The sequence below is a fragment of the Hemiscyllium ocellatum genome, chromosome 20 (genome assembly GCF_020745735.1).
Source record: "Hemiscyllium ocellatum isolate sHemOce1 chromosome 20, sHemOce1.pat.X.cur, whole genome shotgun sequence".
Classification (NCBI taxonomy): Eukaryota; Metazoa; Chordata; class Chondrichthyes; order Orectolobiformes; family Hemiscylliidae; genus Hemiscyllium; species Hemiscyllium ocellatum.
The window spans coordinates 10,315,627-10,340,625 of NC_083420.1; the positions used below are offsets into that span (position 1 = coordinate 10,315,627).

At 39.8% G+C, this 24,999-nt stretch overlaps 2 protein-coding genes across 6 annotated transcripts in view; one reads left to right on the forward strand and one right to left on the reverse strand.

Annotated features, from left to right (window-relative positions):
* Positions 1 to 7,589, forward strand: part of LOC132825342 (Golgi apparatus membrane protein TVP23 homolog A-like) — a 58,292-nt gene extending 50,703 nt beyond the window's left edge. For all 5 annotated transcript variants that reach the window (XM_060840493.1, XM_060840497.1, XM_060840496.1 and 2 more), the window contains one exon: positions 7,296 to 7,589. In XM_060840493.1, the coding sequence (XP_060696476.1) occupies positions 7,296 to 7,340 (45 nt within the window). In that variant the 3' untranslated portion in view covers positions 7,341 to 7,589. The remainder of the gene's footprint in view (positions 1 to 7,295) is intronic.
* nubp1 (nucleotide binding protein 1 (MinD homolog, E. coli)) overlaps positions 7,477 to 24,999 on the reverse strand; it is an 82,498-nt gene continuing 64,975 nt past the window's right edge. The window contains exons 6-11 of the mRNA XM_060840492.1: positions 24,860 to 24,950; positions 16,105 to 16,259; positions 13,361 to 13,471; positions 12,493 to 12,595; positions 10,791 to 10,874; positions 7,477 to 8,883 (exon numbers count right to left, since the gene is read on the reverse strand). Of these exons, the coding sequence (XP_060696475.1) occupies positions 8,831 to 8,883; positions 10,791 to 10,874; positions 12,493 to 12,595; positions 13,361 to 13,471; positions 16,105 to 16,259; positions 24,860 to 24,950 (597 nt within the window). The 3' untranslated portion in view covers positions 7,477 to 8,830. The remainder of the gene's footprint in view (positions 8,884 to 10,790; positions 10,875 to 12,492; positions 12,596 to 13,360; positions 13,472 to 16,104; positions 16,260 to 24,859; positions 24,951 to 24,999) is intronic.

Genomic DNA, 24,999 nt, shown 5'->3' on the forward strand with positions numbered 1-24,999 from the left:
TGTGGGAAGTAGGGTAAGGACATGGGAGAAGGTGCCTCATGCCCGAATATAGTTGAACTTGATATTGAGTCCAGAAGGCTGTCGAGTTCTCAAGCAGAAAACTGTTCTTCTCTGCTTGAGCTATATCTCCACTTAGTGGTTACTTCTTACCGCTCCCCCCAACCTATCATCTGCATAAAAATTAACTTTTTCTTTGCTACCATCAGTTCTGAAGAAGGATCACTGAATCCAAAACATTAACTCTTAATTTCTTCCCATAGATGCTGCCAAACGTGCTGAGCTTTTCCAGCAACTTGTTTTTGTTTCTGATTTTCAGCACCTGCAGTTCTTTTGGTTTTTTTTTTAAGATTCCCTTAGGGAAGACTCCCTACAGTGTGGAAACAGACCCTTCGGCCCAACAAGTCCACGCTGACCCGTCGAAGTGCAACCCACCTGGACCCAATCCCCTACATTTACCCCTTCACCTAATACTATGGACAATTTAGCGTGGCCAATTTACCTAACCTGCACATATTTGGACTGTGGGAGGAAACTGGAGCACCAGGAGGAAACCCACGCAGACACTGGGAGAATATGCAAACTCCACACAGTCATTTGCCTGAGGTGGGAATTGAACCAGAGTCTCTGGTACTGTGAGGCAGCAGTGCTGAGCACTGTGCCACCGTGATTATATGGGTTTGCACTTGGCAAAACTGAGTCACTTTTAATTATTAACACTGACTCTTCATCCATATATATTTATTACTAATCTCACTCCCTTGGCCTTTTGGTCTGGCATCTCACCACTTGGTCTTCCTGCCAACTATCCAACAGCATAAAAAGAAACTTTCAGCCTCGTCCAGTTCTGAACAAGAAATAGCAGACTAAATTTTCATTGTTTCTCTCTCTACAGATGCATCCAGGTTTGTGGAATATTTCCAGTATTTTCTTTCCAATCATGAAATAGCTGTGAATATCTGTTATGTACTCAGTGACTTCAGCATGTGTGGAAACAGAAATAACAAGAATGAGAGAATCATTTTTTAATGTGTATGGAAACTATTTTATTCTCCATCAAAAGCACCAGTATCAAAGTACAATAATCCATTAGCCTAAATTAACCCTAGCTTCACTATTTATTCTTTTGTAAAATCATAATTCTTTTAAAAAATCTGTTTATTTTGCAGATAGTTTTCAAATAATATAGATTCTGGGATTGCTTTGTGTCACAATAGAAACTTAGTATAAAATTCTGTTCTGTCACTCCAAAGGTATTTGGCAGCTAAGCGTTTTGGTTAATGTTTTCCACATAGTTTTGTATTAGGAATTTTTTATTATGTGACTTGAGATGGTTCTCATACAGTTAAATAACAGAAAAAGACCAGAATGCAAGAGAGTATCATCCATTGATTGATATATTATCCTTGAGAAAACCCCAATAATAAATTATGTGGGGGAAAAAGTGCTGGTGAGAATAGATAAACAAAAGGGACGAAGTTCATGTTTCATTCATTAGTGGAGACCTAGGAAAATCAGCTAAATCAAAAAGATGTAAATCAAATAGAATTGTGTGCATACATCAATGCATTTATATCCCACCTAGACAGAACAATCGCATTATTGTTTTAACACTTTTTTTCTAACAAGTTTGGGGTTTAGTAGTAGCGCATTCAGCATTAAGAAAGTTGTGGCGTCAAGTAACATTCCAGAGACTTGAACGCAGTCTAAGTGGACATACAGCTGACGTTTTAAGGAATTCTGCACTGTCAAGTGTAATGTGCTTCAGATGAGCCATTAAACTGTCTGAAGTTTCATGTAAAAGATCCTAGGAGATTTAAAGAGCAGAGAGATTTTCCTGTATTTCTGGCCATTATTTATCTACACCTCTGAACAGGTTGATGAAAGTATTTTGTTTTCAATCTCATAACCACTGATTAAAACTGATTAACTAGCTGTCATCAGATTTCGGTTTTTGGGACCCCACTATACACAAACAAGCTACTACTTACAACAGTGACTAAGTCAGGTCCTTTAGGCTACTGTAAAATTCTTGGAATCTTCTCTGGCTGAGAAAAATGCTATAACAGTACCTTTGATATTTTCATAAGTTTCCCCATCAAAACCCCTGTGCTTTCTACTTCCTTAAGAATGTGCAAAGAGACCTTTGTTCTTCTATGCTATGCGTGGTGTTACCTTTGGTTTTATTGATGGGTGAAGCGCTTCTCCGGTGACGGAGAAATAATTTTGCATCGAGTATTTAAATATTTTGGTTTGGTCCAAAGCTACAGAGGTTGCCGTGACTTTTGGGACTAAAAGAAGTGGTGAAGGAGATAGTGGATTCATTGGTTACAATATTCCAAAAATTCCTTGAACACTGAAAAGGTTCCAATAGATTGGAAAAATGCTAATGTAATGTCCTTATTCAAAAAGGAAGGCAGGCAAAATGTGGGAAATTACAGACCAGTTTGTTTAACATTTTGATGGGAAGTGTTAAATCAATTATCAAGATAGCAATATCAGGACATTTGGAAAGTCAACGCTATCTTCAGAGTCAGCATGGTTTTATGAAGGACAAATCATACTTGACTAATTTGCTTGAGTTCTTTGAAGATGTTATAAGCAAAGTGGATAATGGGGATCCTGTAGATGTAATATATCTGGTCTTTCAGATGGCATTTGATAAGGTACCACACAAAAGGTTAATTCACAAAGTTGCATCATATGAGATTGGGGTAATTTATTACCTTGGATAGATGACTGGCTGATGGACAGATGACAGAGAGTTGGGATAAATGGATTTTTTTCTGGATGGTAAGATATAACCAGTGGGGTGCTACAGGGTTCAGTCCTTGGACCCAAAGTGAATAGAATGTTTACTTTTATAGCTAAAGGAATAGAATATAAAGGTAAGTATTGTTGCAAGTATACAGGCATTGGTGAGACCACACCTGGAACACTGTGCATAGCTTTGGTCCCCTTATTTGAGGAAAGATGTAGTGGCATTGGAGGCACTTCAGACAAGCTTCACGAGATTGAGCTGAAAAACATGTTGCTGGAAAAGTGCAGCAGGTCAGGAAGCATCCAAGGAGCATGAGAATCGACGTTTCGGGCATAAGCCCTTCTTCCTGAAGAAGGGCTTATGCCCGAAACGTCGATTCTCCTGCTCCTTGGATGCTACCTGAGCTGCTGCGCTTTTCCAGCAATACATTTTTCAGCTCTGATCTCCAGCATCTGCAGTCCTCACTTTCTCCTAGTTCACTAGATTGATCCCAAATATGAGGGGTTTGTCATATGAAGAGAGATTAAACAATTTAGGCTGATACTCTGGAATTTAGAAGAATGAGGGGAGATCAAATTGAAGTATTCAAGATGATAAAAGGCATGGATAAAATAGACATGAAGTGGATGCTTCCTCTTGTGGGACATTATAGAGCAAGAGGTCATAGACTTAGGATAAGGTGGAGCAAATTTGAACCAGAGTTGAAGAGAACCTACTTCTCCCAAAGATTTGGGAATCTATGAATTTTGCTATCCCAAAGTGCGGTGGATGCTGGGCTAGAGAGTAAATTTAAGGAGGAGTTGACAGATTTTTAATTGGTAATGGGTTGAAGGTATTTGGGGAGAAGGCAGGAAAACGGGGGTGAGGAGCATATCAATCATGATCAAATAGCGGAGCTAACTCAACTCAACTAATTCTGCTCCTATATCTTATGACTTTTGGTTTTACCATAGTGTTCACTGCACTTGTGATGCCCACACCTACAAGGTTATGGACGTGTTGAGAAATAGAATTAAAATAATTATGTGGTTGTTGTGGTTCTGTTCGCCAAGATGGGAATTTGTGTTGCAAACGTCTCGTCCTCTGTCTAGGTGACATCCTCAGTGTTTTGTAGTGGTTTGAATCTGCCGCTTCCGATTGTCAGTTCCAGCTGTCCGCTGCAGTGGTTGATATATTGGAAAGATTACAGAAGCGCTTCACAGGAGGTTCCCAAGCACTGAGGATGTCACCTAGACAGGGGACGATACGTTTGCAAACCCAATATACCAACCACTGCAGCGGACAGCTGGAACTGATAACCGGAAGTGGCAGATTCAAACCACTACAAATGCTGGAGGAAAGATCACAGAAGCGCTTCACAGGAGGCTCCCAAGCATTGAAGATGTCACCTAGACAGGGGATGAAATGTTTGCAACACAAATCCCCAGCTCGGCGAACAGAACCACAACAATGAGCACCCAAGCTACAAATCTTCTCCCAAATTTTGAATTATGTGGTTGTTTTTTCCATAGTGAATATGATGGACTGAAGGGCCTTTTTCTGTGCTGTAGACCTCTATAAAGTGCATGCTGAGGATAAGTAAATATTGCATAAAATTACCTTTACTGTAGAATCTGAATTGTTAGTTTGGCATCTGATGGAATATAGGAGAAGCAGTTCTAAGTGATTTGCCTGTAGAAACAATAAACTTCATTTTGAGGTCAACTCCAAATCAGTTTTACCCTCAATTTAAAACTTGTTTTTTTTACAACATTGCTTATATAATCAAAACATTCGTGCAAAAGAATGTTAATCACATTTGGATCAAATCCAGTTCTTCTCTGGTTGCAAAGATATTGCATGGACAATGTGCAATTGATGACTGGTGTCTGATAATAACACTAAAGCACGATAAATTTATTTCTGAATTCATTAATTAATGAAATGTTAACATTCAGAAAAAGAAATGAAGCAAAATAAGTTGAGGAAGAGAAACAATATCCAACCTTAATCTGCATAATTTTCCTTTCTCACCTTTCAAACACCAGAGGATTTATAAACGAGAAAGATTATTGGTAGACTGGAAACATTTTGCATTGGGTACCAACTGCTTGTGTCTTGAAGCACTGGAAAGTTTTAAAGTTTTGTAATTCAAAGTAAGACAAAGTAATGATCGTGAATGCAAAACCCCCACACCAAATATAGCTGTAATTAATTCTATAAATGGAGCAAATACTTCCTATAAAAATACATTTATCGGTTATTCGTTCTCATGAAATATCTGTATAATACTTTAAGAATGACTTAAATATCTAAGAGTTTCCTTCTATAATTGGTCATTAGCTGACTTTCACATTTTCTCATCCTTAGATGTCAGCAGGGAAATTTAAGCTGCTCATGCCTAAAAATTAAATAACAATTAATAGAACATTTGTTATTGAGTTCTAACCTATAGGTAAATTATTAAAACAAAAATTGACCTTCGATGTTTACACAAAGTACTAACTCAGCTTATGCTTCCTGCTGATCGTTAATTGAATTGATTTATAACTTAAAAATTTGTTCAATACAAGTAAATTGTTAATGTCAGTTCAGCATCTCTCTCCTGGATCCCAATACTCAATCCAGCAAACTGGCCTCTGTTTGAGAGCTTCAAGAGTTGTTTTTTTACAGCTAGTCACAGGTAGGAGTTCTGAAGAAATATGCAGAATTAGCATAGATATTTCTAATCAACCTGTTCAGACACGTTATGACACAGATCTGGAGCAGGTAGGACTTGACCCAAGAATACAAAGTTAATGTGCATGTTTAGAAAGCTATTAAGAGGGCAACTAGCATGTAACCTTATTGCAAGGGGATAGGTGGACATTAATAAGGACGTTGTGCCGCAATCGTGTCGAGTTTTAGATTTCTCCACCTGAAGTACCATAATTTTGCTGCTGTTATTTAAGGAAGGTTACACTTACCTTGGAATTGATAAAGCAGAGTCTTCACCAAATTGTTTCATAGGATGAGAGGGTTGTTCTAGGAGGAGAAACTGAACAAATTGGGCTTTTGCTCTGGAGTGTAATAGAATGAAAGGTAATCATCCTCATTAAATTATACAGGATTCTGAAGGGGCTTTTACATGGAGGGTTGTTTCCCCTAGCTGGGATATTTAGAACACTGAGCACAGTCTTAGGATGATGTGTTGATTATTTAGGAGGGAGCAGAGAGATTTCTTTGCTAAATGTTGTGAATCAATGAAATTCCTTGCCTTGGAGACAGGGTTATAGATACCCTATATTCAATACTGAGAATTTTGGGGCCTCAGGAAGTCAAATGTAGGGAAAGTGAGGTGGGACACAGGAAAATGGCATTGAGGCATAAGATCAGCTACAGTCATAATGAATGACTGAGCAGGTTTATGAATTCTTATGTGACCAGGATTGAGTGAGAAGAGGGCAACACACTGCAGGGCTATTTCTGTTGGCAGAAAGGAAGTAATGGCAAAGATAACAATTCACTTGAAGAAATCCATTATTGTTCGTGGAAAATGGTTTATTTAACATTTATTTCTATTAAGCTACCCCAGTTCCTTAAATGATCTAGGTCTTTCCTTCTTGCCCTCCATGATGTCACCTTAAAGTCTATGTATGTGATAACTATGTATCATTGATAAAGATTGATTTCCACTTGCTACCCCTGTTCAGAGCCTGTTTTTGATCATTCATCCAATTTTAAATTCATCTTAGTACATTGCCAGCACTAGCAGCAGCATGGGTTTGCCATACTGATTTTTTGAACAGTCTGTCTTACTAAAATTCAGGCATTGATGTTTGACTAAATGATAATTAACCAGACTGCCCTAATTTTATTTTAGATGAGATAGTGTACTTGCTATTTTCTTAAAACATCTCTGCCACCACTGTACTAGTTTGTCCGAAGCTGCTACCAGTAGGATATATACCCCAATCCCACTAGTGGCGTTATTTACTTAGCTGGATATTTGAACAAGATCCATCAATTCAGTACTAAGGTTGATTTTATTCACTATCTTGAAATAACCGTATGTATTTTTCAATTGTAATCTGGATTAATGTTCTAGACCACCCCATTTAGTAGCCAAGGGAATTTCAATTTAATTAAATAAATAAATCTGGAACAAAAAGCTGTCAGATTGTCATAAACACTTGTCTGGGCCCCGTCAGGGAAGGAAACTGATTCCCCTTACCCAGTATGGCCTATGGGGCCATACAGGACCCTGTGTACAAAGATCTGTAGAGAAATTGATTTAATCTCTTCATGAATTCCACTATATATTGGTTCTTTTCAAATAGTATAGCTGTAGTGTTGAGACCAAATCAGTTCTCCAACCAGTAGAAAAATGTTTCAAGAACTCTTACTCCAGTGGAAGCATTCTGTTGAACATTCTGTATTTTAAAAACTATCTAGTTTGACACAGGTTTTCATTACAACATCAGCACTAATTCCATGGTCTGTTCTGATCAGAACAATGAGTCAATTAAAACTTCATCACAAAGGATCTAATCATTTTTGCTATTTCTTTCCACACCAGACACATTGGAACAGCAATGACAAGAAACAGAAGTCCTTCAAATAAGTTTTGTTTGGTACCATGAAGATTAATCTACTGCATCAACCAGATGGATTTGTTTCTAAATCGTCCGTAGTAGCCACAATGAATATGTTCTGAATGGGACTGCAAGTGATAATTATGCCAATGCCAAGAGTAGATATGTAAGCTAAAGTTATTTTATTTATGTTGTAAATTTTGAAAAACACTTTGTTCTGAAAGTACAGTGCCTTTCTCACTTCTGAGGTTTATTAAAATGTCAACATACAAGTTCAACATATATTACATTAATTTACACGATTACTATTATGATCTTACAACATTTTAACAAACTCAGAATCCAACTTTGTCGTGTATCTTGCAGGATGGAGCACAGATTTTGGGATCCACTTAATCTGTCAGATTGCAGACTGGCTAATCATCTAATCTAAACACAAACAGTACACAAAATCAAAGATTTGGGCTTTAGCCTAATTGACTCAACATTTGGACAAAGTGAAAGTAACTGAAAATAGCGAGGACAGCGATAAAAGTGAAGTTTGTAATCATTATTAACACAATTATTTCCACATGATACTAACACAGATTTATCACGTGGAACTGCTTTGACTTGAGGTATCAAAATTGCATTAATCAAATAAACAGTATTTAACATTGACACCTGAAGAAAACTCCAAATAGTATTAACAATTTTCTAAAAGGATGTTGTCAGTTTGGAAACAAAAAGCCACTACAATAATCCAAATGAGTAATTTGGCTTTTATTGGAGGAGATTGAAGGAGACCAGAGTCTTCCTTTGGGATTCACATTAGTTCTTGAGTTGTTGTTTAAATATATAATTCATAATCAGAGACTCAGCAGCAATATCAAAAATTACTGGTGACGGGGAGGTGAAATGCAGACTTAAATGTGAAGATAATACATTGTAGCTAGAAGGTAGCTATCATGTAACCTTTTTCTCTCAACACATAGTCACAAAACCCAGCAGAAAGCAGAGAAGTAAAATTCTGTGTTGTATTTGAGTATAGAGTTCCTGCTCGCTGAGTCAAAGGCTTGGTATGGTGATTCTATTGCTGTTTCCTGAAAGGGCATTATGTCTTGGCAGCCATGAGTACAATTTGCTTTTTCCTTCACTGGTTCCCCCCACCAAACACTAGGTTATGGCTGAATAAGGGAAATAATTCTATATTTAACTCCCCTTTGCAGCATGATTAGACCACTCAATCAAAAATGTCTTTCTCCACTGGCAGTGCAACAAATATAAAAAGACTCTTTATTAGAAATCCTTATGTCCATCATTCTATTCCATTAAAGTAATTTAAACTGAAATCTAAAATGAGAGCTTCACGGAGTATAGCAGTAGAGCCAAGATAGCAAAGAATTATCTTGAAGTTCAGAGATTACGAATGAAAACTGAAAATATGCAGTCAGAGCAAATTCAGCTTCAGCTGTGGTTTCCTCCACTGACTTAAGTTGGCCAAATTCGCTCAGCAGATTGCAGAAAATCTTTTGATACATTAGGTGGTTGCTTCTACATCAGATTGGTGAGTGGCACAGTGTTCTTGGATTCCTGTTTAGGAAGCAATTTTTTTTATTAATTACAAATTTAAAGCATTTAACATATCTTGTACTTCGCTACAAGTAGAATCATAGAGTCCACATATTGCAGAAAGAGGATATTTAGTCCATCAAATCTGCACCAATCATCCAAGGAGCATCCCATCCATTCCCAGCCTACCCTATGTCTGTAACCCCACATTTCCCATGGCTAATCCACCCAGCTTGCACATCCCTGGACACTACGGGGTAATTTAACATGCAAATTCACCTAAACAGTACTTCTACGGGAGGAAACCGGAGCACCTGCAGGAACCCCATACTGACAGTCACCAGAGAATGGAATTGAACCTTGGTTCCTGGCACTGAGAGGCAGTACTGCTAGCCACCGAGGCACCATGACAGCCCTAAAAAGTAGTTACCTTTTCTATGTGAGCAACATCCAGGACCATTTCAAGGTTTACTGGAGGTCTTGGATTGCCTGTGATTTTCCACCATGTGCTGGAAATTGGTAAGGAACCCCTGATACATATGCAGCTTATCATCCGCCATCATTTCCGCCACCTCCAAACGGACCCCACCACCAGGGATATATTTCCCTCCCCTCCCCTATCAGCGTTCCGAAAAGACCACTCCCTCCGTGACTCCCTCGTGAGGTCCACACCCCCCAACAACCCAACCCCACTCCTGGCACCTTCCCCTGCAACCGCAAGAAATGCAAAACTTGCGTCCACATCTCCTCCCTTACTTCTCTCCAAGGCCCCAAGGGATCCTTCCATATCCGCCACAAATTCACCTGCATCTCCACACACACCATCTGTTGCATCCGCTGCACCCGATGTGGCCTCCTCTATATTGGTGAGACAGGCCGCCTACTTGCGGAACATTTCAGAGAACACCTCTGGGACACCCGGACCAACCAACCCAACCACCCCGTGGCTCAACACTTTAACTCCCCCTCCCACTCCACCAAGGACATGCAGGTCCTTGGACTCCTCCATCGCCAGACCATAACAACACAACGGTTGGAGGAAGAGCGCCTCATCTTCTGCCTAGGAACCCTCCAACCACAAGGGATGAACTCAGATTTCTCCAGTTTCCTCATTTCCCCTCCCCCCCACCTTGTCTCAGTCAAATCCCTCGAACTTAGCACCGCCTTCCTAACCTGCAATCTTCTTCCTGACCTCTCCGCCCTCACCCCACTCCGGCCTATCACCCTCACCTTGACCTCCTTCCACCTATCGCATCTCCATCGCCCCTCCCCCTAGTCCCTCCTCCCTATACCTTTTAGCTTAGCCTGCTGGACACACTTTCCTCATTCCTGAAGAAGGGCTTATGCCTGAAACGTCGAATCGCCTGTTCCTTGGATGATGCCTGACCTGCTGTGCTTTTCCAGCAATACATTTTCACCCCTGATACAAAGTCAGGAAAATCTAGGCTTGAATGCTTTATCATTTGTCACTTCACTTCAGGAAAGGCATTTAGTGAACTGGTGCAGCTGTGGTGGAGTTTGCTGTAAACATATTTCTAACCCGTCTTGATTATTTTTTTAAAATGAACATCCAGAAGGGATTTTCACCCAGTCAAAACTTGCACACAGTTCCATTCCATTCTTGGTCTTTTTGAACAGATTTCTGTATAAAAAGCATTGCCAGACAAATGCTCATCTAGTTCTTAATGTTTATCCTAGTGCATTGGATAAGCTCTAAGAACATTAAACCAAATTTAGCGACAATAATCACCCCTTTTAGAAAAGGCTATGTCAAAAATCAGCTTGGAGATAAAATCTAAATTGAACCTGATCCATTCAAATGACATAGAATTCATCAGCTGCATGAAAGCAAAGACCAAATATATAAAATTTCATTTTCTCAAGCCTTATAAGCCTGTAGAGCTATTCTGAAAGTAGGTATTACTTACGATGAATGATATCCTTGTAGACAAGAGTTGCTGAAGAACCTGGAATTTCTGTCAAAAATGACTTGCCTTCATCACAACTCTTTCCTTTAACAAAAATAAAATAAAAAGGTATTAATTAAATCAAAAATTTCATGAGGCATAAACTTCAGAAGAATTTCACCAATTTCGAGTTTTACTAAATAGTCATTATGAACTGTGACAGTATAACTAACAGATGTTACTTCATTTACGTTGTAATGCTGAACACAAGGAAGTTACTTAACCCTCTTTCCAAACCCCTTGGTTCAGATCGTTTAATCAGTTCCAACACTATTGTGCATCCTTTCAGTGGTTTAGGGTAGGATTTCCAACATTACTGATTAAGACAATGTCATCAATGGTGGAGCAATATAATGGACCTATCCAGTATCTAGCTGTTCAATGTTCAGTTATGCTGAGGATTAAAAACCCTCAAAAGCTTTGTTCCAGTGTATTTTAAAAAGTAATCATTCATGGAATATGAATATGTTGGGCAAGGTGAACAGTTACTGCCTCTCACTAATTGCCCATAGAAAACGATGGTAAACCATATTTAACACACAAATCTGATGATGCTTGATCAGTATCAGTCTCCAGGATGAAAAGCTCACTATTGAAAGATGCTGTATAAGGCTGGTGTCTCATCTATTAAGGGCTACTCACCTCACCACACTCACATCCAAATCGAATTAGAAATGTCAGTTTGTTTGGTGAATAAAGTTCAGAGGACTGACCATAGTTCACGGCTTTGTCTTTGACATAATTTTTAAATACAGGCAACCTCTAGATGGAGGTCTCAGACTGGTGTTTCATGGCAGATGGAGTTTAATTTAGATAAATGCGAGGTGCTGCATTTTGGGAAAGCAAATCTTAGCAGGACTTATACACTTAATGGTAAGGTCCTGGGGAGTGTTGCTGAACAAAGAGACCTTGGAGTGCAGGTTCATAGCTTCTCGAAAGTGGAGTCACAGGTAGATAGGATAGTGAAGAAGTTGTTTGGAATGCTTTCCTTTATTGGTCAGAGTATTAAGTACAGGAGTTGGGGGGTCAATTTGCGGCTGTACAGGACATGGGTTAGGCCACTGTTGGAATATTGCGTGCAATTCTGGTCTCCTTCCTATTGGAAAGATGTTGTGAAATTTGAAAGGGTTCAGAAAAGATTTACAAGGATGTTGCCAGGGTTGGAGGATTTGAGCTATAGGGAGAGGTTGAACAGGCTGGGGCTGTTTTCCCTGGAGCGTCGGAGGCTGAGGGGGTGACCTTATAGAGGTTTACAAAATTATGAGGGGCATGGATAGGATAAATAGACAAAGTCTTTTCCCTGGGATCGGGGAGTCCAGAACTAGAGGGCATAGGTTTAGGGTGAGACGGGAAAGATATGAGAGACCTAAGGGGCAACTTTTTCACGCAGAGGGTGGTAAGTGTATGGAATGAGCTACCAGAGGATGTAGTGGAGGCTGGTACAATTACAACATTTAAGAGGGTGCTGGCAGGTGGGACTAGATTGGGTTGGGATATCTGGTCGGCGTGGACAAGTTGAACCGAAGGGTCTGCTTCCATGCTGTACATCTCTATGACTCTAAGTACATCAGTTAGTAAAGTCAGTATAACAGTATTAACTTCCAAAGGTTCTTATTTAGCTTTGGACATTCGGGCTTGTTCTTTAGCAGTCTGTAGGACATACCTATCCTAGGATCCAAGGGCACTTTACCAAGGAAGGGAATGCTTAAATCTTTACACATCTTCATGGCACCTCCTGTAGTTGGTGGAAAAATCTGAGATTCATGCTGTAAATGTGCAAAATATAGAAGTAATTATATTCTATGCCAATAATTTGAAAACAAGAAAGACTACAGGAATGTAAGACCTATTCAAGACTCAATTTATCCTACACTCTTTGGCAACTCAGTCCAGTGAAAATCAATCTCACACGGTTTCCATCCCAGAGGCCTTTACTGCACTTTCTGAAGTGATATGGTCATATGCATTGATGGCTACACACTAAGCTCCTACATTAACACAAAACTAGTCTAAACACAGCCACATTTTCACTGGAAGTTCTACCTTCTGTCCCTCCCCATTCCTCTGAACATTAACAAACCCACCTATTAATCATATACAATAGAGTTTTCACAGTTCTCCTCACAAATACTGTTGGAATAAATGAGCATATGACAAATTCATTTTGAAACTTATAGGGCTGCATGCACTAGTGAGCTACTACCTTGCTTGGTTTTATCTCAATGTATGGTGACCAACAAAGCACCATTAGGGTTAAAAGCCATTGACAACATGATTTCCTTCAACACGCTGTCATGTGCTTCCATGGGAAATCAAGCAATTCCTCCGTCAGAGGGGAAAGAGTGACAGAACCTGGCCTACGCTAGTTTAGAAAGCATTTATTTTGAGAGGAACATCTGCAATAAGCCTGAGAGCAACTGCTTGGTCCTCTTCAAGATTGTGATTTAATACATCAAGAGCTAGAACAGGGATAAGAGGCTGAAACTGGCTTACAATTTTAAAATAATTTCATTCGAAATGAAACATCTCACCTGGCACTTTGGACACACAAAACCACTCATATTTTCTACAACCCCAATTATAGGCAAATTCACTTTCCGACAGAAGTTAATTTCCTTTCTCACATCCTGTAGCGACACTTCCTATTATAGGATCAAAGTAAAATTTACAGTATGAGTATCAATAGCAGATTAGAAATTAACTTTTAAAGGCATTTAATAACAACACCAAATCAATTCAACATCCCTTCCATCAGATTTCAAAGTACCACATGTGGTACTTTGAAAACAAAGATGTTTTCCCAAAAACCTCTCAGCATTTCTCAAGAACAATTCAGAATTTTAAGAACTCTGCGGAGATTACACAGGCTCAATTCAAGGCAGTGAAAGATCTTTCCACTTCAAGATTGGAAAGTTGCAGAATTTGCACTACTTGAATATTTATAAACCTCAAAATGGTCTACTTACATTATCTCAGGTTCCAATGCACTACCACAAGTATACTTTCTTCATAAATATGTTCAACATGGAGATTATGTAGCCCTAAGTGGAAAGTGCCAGTTTCTGATTTAGTTTCTTTCTAAAATTCCATATTACAAATGTTACGGTGTGGTGTCTGGACAACACGTTTTGGAGCATTTGCTGTGAGTACTTTTCACCAAAAACCCAAGAAAAGGAACTAAATCCGGCTTACTCAGCTTACATTAAACATTTTTAAACCCACTGTCAGATCAGTCTGTGGTGCTGAAAGAAGGTTTCTCCCATATTTGAAAGCCAATTCAAAGGTAAGAATTCTAAGCTCCCTAAGCAATGAGCAATCCACTAATCTTATGGGCTGGCCCACAAACTGGGCTTTCTGATTAACTGGAATAGTGGTGAAGTGAACACAGAGGATGCTGGAGAAGCTCAGTAAGTTTGGCAGCTTTAGTGCCAGAGGTAACTTGTTCAGCAGTTGTATGATATACTTTAAATTGCCAGTTTAAACCTCTGATTATACAGACATCTGGAAGGAGACCAATGGTTTAACCAGCTTTTTCCAACAAAAATCTCAAGATTTTTAATTCATGCTCACCACAGCTTCTAGTAAAAAGTGACGTCTGCAGATGCTGGAGATCAGAGCAGAAAATATGTTGCTGGTTAAAGCACTGCAGGTTAGGCAGCATCCAAGGAACAGGAGATTCGATGTTAATGTCGAATCTCCTGTTCCTTTGATGCTGCCTAACCTGCTGTGCTTTAACCAGCAACACATTTTCTGCTCACCACAGCTTCTACTCTAGCATATATTGCAGAACCATCCAACCATGACCTTAGTATCGTTCTGGGCAAGTTATGACTGCATGAGAAGGGAATGTTCTTGATTTCTTCATTCTCAGTGAAGACTTTTAAAAATTCTTCATTGCTTCTTACAGGAGAGGGCATACTCCATATGGGATGGGGTCTGTAATGTGATAGGAAAAGACCACGTGTATTGTGATGGATGGAGAGTGTACATGATGGCTGGATATATGCATTGTAATGCATGAGGCTTTTCTGTGTCAGGATGCATTTCAACATGAATTTCATGCTTGTTTGAATTGAGCCAAATATGCAGAATTCAGATGCATTTGAATTGGATATGCTTTACAACACACACAGTAATGGGCAGAGTGTCAATCAGACCCAAAGTCTCCTGTAATAAATAAAAATATTGATAAGTAATCTGCAGTTTCCAAAACAAGTAATCAGAATTTGGAAAGCACACATTTCATACAACTGATCAACAATCAAAAAGATGATATAATGTCACTTTTGGTGTGTTGGCATTAGATACATTCTTCTACATCGATTATCAAAGTGAAAGAAGTGAAACCTATTTTAACGTCTGTCTCAGTGAAGACAGATTGGATGATGTTGAAAATACTGCAAAGGGCAAAATGCATTAGCTAGATTAAAAAAAAATTAAAAATTCTTCAGGTCAATTTTTAACATGCATTTATATCAAATATAAATAACTTCAAATCTTCCAATTCATTTAAACATAAATAGAATACAAAATAATGTAATTCTTGGAGTCACTGAGAGCAGACACAGTATCACATGGCTGGGTCACAGTGTGTTACAGTGCTGTCTCTTATTAATGCTGTGGTTCTTAGCAGTTCAGTTTTTGTCTGTGCCATTCCTACATTAACAAATTCATAAATTTTGATTTTTTTCTTTCACCATGGTGCATATAGTTTCTTCTTTTATTAAAAAAGCATAGATAGACCACACAAATGCTTTATATTGAAAAGCATGTATGGACCATATAGTTGCCTTTTATTAATAAGCATAGAGAGGTAATGATGGTGGTGCTAAAGTGGTTTACAGGGATGATGATAGAGCTCTGAGGTTACAATGCAGCTTGTGGGTTAGAGGTAGATGATCAGCTCAAATCTAATTGGATGGCCTACTCTTACTCTCACATTCCTAGGTTTCCTTTGTGAAATGAGCAAAGTTCCTTCGACCTGGTGCAATGAACTTTGGTGCAAAACCCAGGCATTCTGCTCTTATTTCCAGACCCATTCTTGCTTCATAGCTCATAAAAGCAAATGCAGCCGTTTAATATAAAGCAATTGCTTCAAAACAATATAAAACAATATGAATATTAAGTGGTGAAATTCCTGAAGGTTTCATTGCATCACCAACTCTCACTACCAACCACCCTGTCTCCACGACTAAGGAAAAACTTTAATTTTAATCTTTAACTCCTGGAGGCTTGACAACACTGGGAGGTGTTCTATGTTGATAATGCAGCCTACCTGTGGAGTGGTAATGATCACAGCTCCATCGACTTGTGTGGTGCTCAGGTACTGTACAATGGAAAGATGTTCATCAGAGGTACCAGGTGGTGTATCAACAATCAGATAATCTACTTCACCCCAGTCCACATCTCGTAAGAACTGCTTGATTAAACCTAAAAGAAGAAAAACTTTATTAAGACCAACAAAGGAGGATGGCAAACTAAAAATCATCCTGTCAGCTGATTTCCATGCCTCAAAGCATAAAATCTCTTGACTGTAGTTAAGGCCCATAACCCTGATTCCTCGCAGACCTGTGTTTCCAACCTGAAATCACAGGATTGCTAATATGTGTGAGGCAGAGCCCGGGTGCTTTCTTACTGTTAAGGCAGTGAGACATTAGTGAAACAACCACCTTTGAATATCACTCACACACAGCTTCAGTGGGTGTCTCCTGAGGTGCCTGCAAGTAGAGCCCATGCTTTCTCAATTATGGCACAAGGTGAAATAGGGAAAAAAATCTTTTAGAAGAGGAATATTACCAGAATAATAATGCAAACGTTCATGTTTAACACTGCTTGTGCTAAATCAAATGATATTCTATTTTAACAGTGGCAAGAGGGAACAAAAAATTTTATTATTCTATCACCAAAGTTGATCTGGGCTTAAGATCATTTTACCTTTGAAGACAAGAATGTATAATTGCTCTAAATATGAAGAATCTGAGATTACTCTTATTTGAAATTTGATGCCGAAACGTTTTGGATTGGAATGTGCAGATTTAAGATTACCACTGAGAAAACCCAAATGTTTAACATCTGTAATAAAATGCAATGGCTGGAGAGAGACATTCAGATGTACAGTTCACAGAATCACTACAGTTTGGAAGCAGGCCATTCAGCCCATTGAGTCCACACCGACCTTCCTACCCAGATCCACCTCACTACCTTATCACTGTAACCCTGCATTTCCCATGGCTAATCCATCTAACCTGCACATCTTTGGACTGAGGACGACACTGGAGCAAGTGTAAAAAATGCAAGCAGACACATCCCTCCATACAAGGCATCCTGATAAGTCTCCTCTGCACCCTTTTCAATGCTTCCACATAATTCCTACAATGCCATACTCCAAGTGCGGTCACACCAGAATTTTGTACAGCTGCAACATGACCCCATGGCTCTGAAACGGAACTCAATCCCTCTACCAGAAACCGTATGCTTTTTAACAATCCTAGCAACCTGGGTGGCAACTTTCAGGGATCTCTGCACATGGGCACCAAGATCTTTCTGCCTGTTCACACTATCAAGAATCTTACCATTACCCCAGTACTTCGTATTCCTGTTACTCTTCCAAAGTAATTAGCTCACATTTTTCCACATTAAACTCCATTTGCCACCTCTCAGCCCAGCTTTGCAGCTTATCTATGTCTCTCTGTAACCTGCAACATCCTTTGGCACTATCCATAACTCCACCATAGTATCCACTTTAGTATCATCTGAAAATTTATTAACCCATGATTCTATGCCCTCATCCAGGTCATTTATAAAAATGACAAACAGAAGTGGCCCCAAAACACATCTTTGTGGTACACCACTAGTAACTGAACTCCAGATTGAACATCTCCCATCAACCACCACTCTCTGTCTACTTTCAGCTAGCCAATTTCTGATCCAAACCGCTAAATTACCCTTAATCACATTCCTCCGTATTTTGTGCGACAGCCTACTGTGGGGAATTTGATCAAACACTTTAGTGAAATCCATATACACCACATCAACCACTTTATCCTCATCCACCTATTTGGTCATCTTTTCAAAGAACACAGTAAGATTTGTGAGGCACAACCTACCCTTCACAAAACAGTGTTGATTATTCCCTAATCAAATTATTCCTTTCTAGATGATTATAAATCCTATCTCTTATAACCCTTTCCAACACTTTACCCACAACCGAAGTAAGGCTCACTGGTCTATAATTTCCAGGTTTGTCTCTACTCCCCTCCTTGAACAAGGGGACAACATTTGCTATCCTCCAGTCTTCTGGCGTTATTCCTGTAGACAATGACAACATGAAGATTAAAGCCAAAGGTTCTGCAATCTCCTCCCTAGCTTCCCAGAGAATCCTAGGATAAATCCCATCTAGCCCAGGGGACTTATCTATTTTCACACTTTCCAGAATTGCTGACACCTCCTCCTAATGAACCTCAATCCCATCTAGTCTAGTAGCCTGTATCTCACTATTCTCCTCAGTAACAGTGCCTTTTTCCAGTGTGAATATTGACGAAAAATATTCATTTAGTGCCTCTCTTATCTCCTTGGACACCACGCACAACTTCCCATTATTGTCCTTGACTGATTCTAATCTTACTCTAGTCATTCTTTTATTTCTGACATAGAAAGCTTTAGGGTTTTCCTTGATTATACCCGCCAAAGACTTCTCATGTCCCCTCCTTGCTCTTCTTAGCTCTTTCCTTAGGTCCTTCCTGGCTAACTTAGAACTCTCAACTGCTCTAACTGAACCTTCACATCTGATCTTTACATAAATCTCCTCCTTCTGCTTGACAAGAGATTCAACTTCTTTAGTAAATCATGGTTCCCTCGCTCGACCACTTCCTCCCTGCTTGACAGGTACATACTTATCAAGGACACGCAGTAGCTGTTCCTTGAACAAGCTCATTTCAAACATGCCCATTACCTGCAGTTTCGTTCTCCATCCAATTCACACTAAATTACTAATTGCATTGTAATTGCTTTTCCCCCGCTATAACTCTTGCCCTGCAGTATATACCTATCCCTTCCTATCGCTAAAGTAAATGGAACCAAATTGTGGTCACTATCACCAAAGTGCTCCAACTACCTCCAAATCTAACACTTGGCCTGGTTCATTACCCAGTACCAAATCTAATGTGGCTTTGCCTCTTGTTGACCTGTCTACATACTGTGTCAGGAAACCCTCCTGCACACATTGGACAAAAACTGACCCATCTAAAGTACTGAACTCTAGTGATTCCAAACAATATATGGTAAGTTAAGGTCCCCCATAACAACTATCCTGTCATTTTAGATAGATAGGTTTTTTAATATCAAGGGAATTAAGGGTTACAGGAAGAAAGCAGGAGAATGGGGTTGAGAAACTTATCAGCCATGATCGAATGGCACAGCAGACTCAATGGGCTGAATGGCCTAATTTCTGCTCCTCTGTCTTATGGTCCCTCCTGGTCTGTTGTTGTCATGTGACCTCTATCATGAGGCACATCTCACTCAGCAGACATTTTAAGTTCACTTCAATGAAGATCATTATGTTGAACATATGGCCGTGTTGTAGATACAAAGCAAACATTTTGTCCAGTGTCCTGGTCAGAGGACATCTTGAATAAAGTGAGACCATCAAGGGACCTTCAAGAAATCACCATTCCACTCAGTTCAGACTAGAGTCTTCAGGCTGATCGATAGTGTCAATGGGATGGGTTGATGAGAAAAAAAAAGAAAGAAATAAGGGTGGTTCAACCCTGAAAAGAGGAATCTGAGAAGTGGCCTTAAAGGTAAATAATATAATAAATAGTGTAGGAACAGATAAATTTGGAAAATTACTTCAAAATAGTGATTAAGGTAAAAGTAAAGTCAATATATTCCCCTTCATAGGGGCTGCTCTCTCATTCGAGAGGGACGATTCGTGGTGGTTTAACCTGAGGGTAAAGAGCAAGGGGAGAGGTTCAGAAGGAGAATCCTTCATGGTAATCTTAACTAGCGCAGGAACTGAACCTACTTTGTTGGCTTCACTCTGCATTGAAAACCAAGCATCCAGCCAACTGAGCTAACTGATCCCCCAAAATAGTAAGCAGACATAACTAAACACTAATTGAAGATTAATGAAGGACCAGCACATGTATGTTTTTCTTCAGCCAAATTTAAGATTCATTCTCAGAATTCCCTAAATAGTGAAGACAGAAAACTCAGATTCATTTAAGAAATGGACAATACAGATAGGTTGGGGATCCTTCTGAATGGATCAAATAAAATATGCCAACTGGAGAGATAAATATCTTATGATAGCAATAAATGTGAAGCAGCTCAGCAATCTGGATCAAACGAAGACAAACAGTCCCTTCACAAGTTCATTTCAGCAGAGGGTTCATAAAAGAGAGGTATTACAACAATACTGAATTCAGCATAATATAGAACATAGAGCATTGCAGCACAGTACAGGCCCTTCGGCCCTCGATGTTGCGCCGACCTGTCATACCAAACTGTAGGCCATCTAATCTACATCACTCCATGTACGTTCAAATGCTTGTCCAATGACAACTTAAATGTACTTAAAGTTGGCAAATCTACTACCATTACAGGCAAAGCATTCCCTATCTATATCTATCACCCCTCAATTTAAAGCTATGCCCCCTCGTGCTCGCCAGCACCATTCTTAGAATTCTGTCCACCCTATCTAACCCTCTGATTATCTTATATGTCTCCATTAAGTCATCTCTCATATGAAAACAGCCTCAAATCCCTCAGCCTTTCCTCATAAGACCTTCCCTCCATACCAGGCAACATCTAGTAAATCTCCTCTGCACCCTTTCCAAAGCTTCCACATCTTTCTTACAATGCGGTGACCACAACTGTACACAATACTCCAAATGCAGCCGCAGTGGAGTGGAGTTACTTGGAGTAAGTCTCAACACATGGCTGCAATCCTATTCCTTCCAGTAGGAAATTTGGAGTTTAAATGCAATAGTCGGAAGCTGATGCACAGTTTGCAATCAATGACTGATATCAGAAATAAGTGCTTCTGCTTTTGGCACTCTCAATCTGATGTCTAAAATGACATCAGAAACCACAGGTTGGTATCCACATTATTAAACTGTTTCCACAGACATCATTGCTGTTAAAATAAAGTGCAAACAAGCACATGACTTCCAGTTAAATTTCAGTTGCTTTTTTTGAGTTGTGCATGTCAAGTATACAGTAATTGATCTTTGGTCTATACTAAATTGGCTTCTCCTTTGAAACCACCAATCCAACAGCTACATGCATGACTGGCTTGAAAAGAGGAAGAAAATGATTATTTTTCATCTCTGTATCCTAAACCATGCAACATCTGACCATGACCAACATAACTAATGTCCCTCTGAAGATGGATGAGGGAGATCCAGTAGATGTAGTGTACCTGGACTTTCAGAAAGCTTTTGATAAAGTTCCACATAGGAGGTTAGTGAGCAAAATTAGGGCGCATGGTATTGGGGGCAAAGTACTAACTTGGATTGAAAGTCGGTTGGCTGACAGGAAACAAAGAGTAGTGATAAACGGCTCCATTTCGGAATGGCAGGCAGTGACCAGAGGGGTACCGCAGGGATCAGTGCTGGGACCGCAGCTTTTTACAATATATATTAATGATATAGAAGATGGTATTAATAATAACATTAGCAAATTTGCTGATGATATAAGCTGGTTGGCAGGGTAAAATGTGAGGAGGATGTTAGGAGATCACAGGGTGACCTGGACAAGTTAGGTGAGTGGTTAGATGCGTGGCAGATGCAGTTTAATGTGGATAAATGTATGGTTATTCACTTTGGTGGCAAGAACAGGAAGGCAGATTACTACCTAAGTGGAATCAATTTAGGTAAAGGGGCAGTACAGAGAGATCTGGGTGTTCTTGTACACCAGTCAATGAAGGTAAGCATGCAGGTACAGCAGGTAATGAAGAAGGCTAATAGCATGCTGGCCTTCATAACAAGAGGGATTGAATATAGAAGCAAAGAGGTTCTTCTGCAGCTGTACAGGGCCCTGGTGAGACCACACCTGGAGTATTGTGTGCAGTCCTGGTCTTCAAATTTGAGGAAAGACATTCTGGCTATTGAGGGAGTGCAGTGTAGGTTCATGAGGTCAATTCCTGGAATGGCGGGACTACCTTACGCTGAAAGACTGGAGTGACTGGGCTTGTGTACCTTTGAGTTCAGAAGACTGAGAGGGGATCTGTTTGAGACATATAAGATTATTAAAGGATTGGACACTCTGGAGGCAAGAAACATGTTTCCGCTGATGGATGAGTGCCGAACCAAAGGACACAGCTTAAAAATATAGGGTAGACCATTTAGGACAGAGATGAGGAGAAACTTCTCCACCCAGAGAGTGGTGGCTGTGTGGAATGCTCTGCCCCAAAGGGCAGTGGAGGCCCAGTCTCTGGATTCATTTAAGAAAGAGTTGGATAGAGCTCACAAGAATAGTGGAATCAAGGGTTATGGAGATAAGGCAAGAACAGGATACTGATTACAGATGATCAGCCATGATCATAATGAATGGTGGTGCAGGCTCGAAGGGTAGAATGGCTTACTCCTGCACCTATTGTCTATTGTCTAACCGTACAAATTATGTCAATGACCCTCTGAAGCAGATATGGTTCAAAGAAATTCAATCTCTGTTTTCCTCTCTCCTTGTGGACAAACTCCATTTAGTTTCTATTCTCTTCTAATATTCAATTCTTATTTTAAAAGAAATGCCTATTTTATACTGATACATCCATGCAATCAAAATGTCGTAATTTTTCTTCAATGGCACTGTCAACTCTTCCAAAGCTATCAATCTAACGAGCGAAGAGCTGGAAGGGTCCAAAAGCTCCCGGTCTTTGAGATGGAAACTCTTCAATTTCTCACACCAGCTACCCAAGTTATTCTGAGCAGAAGGAATTGAAGGTGCAATGTTTTCTTTGTGCAGGTAAAACCTAACACAGCACACTTGTTGGGAATGTATATATATTTACAGATTACGGGAATTAGAAAATGGACATTTGGAAATTACTGGGTTGCAAAGGATTTATCATCTGATTATTTAGAACTGGATAGCCAAGAATTTGAATGAAACTATGATCAATTTAGTGGCTCCAACAAAATGAGCAAGACGGAATTTTGTTGCTTTAATTGTTGAACAAACTCATACTAATGGATCTATGTTTCCTGATAAAGGGCTTATGCCCGAAACGTCGATTCTCCTGCTCTTCAGATGCTGCCTGACCTGCTGTGCTTTTCCAGCACCACATTCTTGACTCCGATCTCCAGCATCTGCAGTCCTCACTTTCTCCAGCTATCACCTCGCCACAGCCTCTGGATTGAGCTAACTGGGGCTTTTTCAGCATGCACTTAGAAACTCTGGGCAGTTCCTGGGGAAGTTTGCAAGGGTGCAGCACTCACTCTCTTTTTTCAGGCTACGAGGGTCAGAGCTTGAAGCTGAAGGCAGCATTCTCCAGATGTCTCTCAGTGAAGTAGTTTGGAAAACCTTACAAGGTTTCAAATACCTAACAATTTTTCAGCTGACTCTGAAATCTCTTCCGAAGATTTTCCATTATTCTGTCGCTGTCAGCAACTGCATCTCAGTGACAAGAATTCAAAGGAACTGCAAGAAGTCGACCCATTTTTGTTGTCTGATTTTGCCCTTTGACAAACAGGGGCATTGTAGTTTCATTCCCCTTTTGGCCCATTGTTATCCCATGCTTAACAACACTATGTCTTTGCCTGTATGAAGACATTTGGGATTAAAAGGGATATGGTTTCATTCACAGAGCAGCTTAGTTAACAATTAGTTTCCCACTTGTTTGAAGACTACGTTTGCCTGTAATAAACATGTTGAGTCACAGGTAGATAGGATACTAAAAAAGGCATTTGGTATGCTTTACTTTATTGGTCAGAGCGTTGAGTATAAGAATTGGGAGGTAATTTTGTGGCTATACAGGACATTGGTTAGGCCACTTTTAAAATATTGCGTGCAATTCTGGTCTCCTTCCTATCGGATGTTTGTTGTTAGACTTGAAAAGGTTCAGAAAAGATTTACAAGGATGTTGCCAGGGTTGGAGGGTTTGAGCGATTGGGAGAGGCAGGAGAGGCTGAATAGGCTGTGGCTGTTTTCCTTGGAGTGTTGGAGGCTGAGGGGTGACCTTTATAGAGATTTATAAAGTCATGAGGGGCATGGATAGGATAAACAGACAAGATTTTTTCCCTGGGGTGGGAAGTCCAGAATTAGAGGGCATAGGGTGAGGGGGGGAAAATTTAAAAGGGACCTAAGGGGCAGCTTTTTCACACAGAGGGTGATACGTGTATGGAATGAGCTGCCAGAGGAAGTGGGGAAGGCTGGTACAATTATAACATTTAAAAGGCATCTGGATGGGTATATAAGTAGGAAGGGTTTAGAGGGACATGGGTCAATTGCTGGTAAATGGGACTCGATTATGTTGGGATATCTGGTCGGCATGGACGAGTTGGACCGAAAGATCGGATTGCATGTTATACATCTCTATGACTCTATGTTACTTCAGAATTTATTGAGAAGTTTCTTTTATTCTCATTAATAATGAGGAGGAGGAACAAAGTGACTATTTTGTTGATGGAATAAAGCATTTACACTTTCATACAACTCATCAAATAGTGGAGAAAGGTCCGACTGCAGATGCTGGCATAAGCCCTTCATCAGAAATGTCGATGCTCCCGCTCCTGGGATGCTGCCTGACTTGCTGTGCTTTTCCAACAATCTCAACTCATCAAATAGTGGAACTTGATGGCTCCAACCAGAGTCATAATGTTCCAGAATAATATATTCATCCAATCTTTGACTCGTCCTTTGACCACACTGTGCCCACGTGTATTTTCATCTATGATATGGTTCCTGTATCTTCCCATTCAGACTCCATAAAATACATTAGGAATGAGAGAAATTATTGCCTTGAATGCTATACATGTCACAGAGGACACTTGTTAAGCCATAAAGGATAAACTCAACAAAAATAAACTAACCATTTTTCTTTGGGCCCCTCCAAATTACAGCGTCATCAAGGCTGCTGAGTAAAAATCCAATTGACATTACACCCAGATTTTCTTCCACATACTGTAAGGAACAAATCAAAAGGGAGAAACATCAATATGGCTTGTAGCAA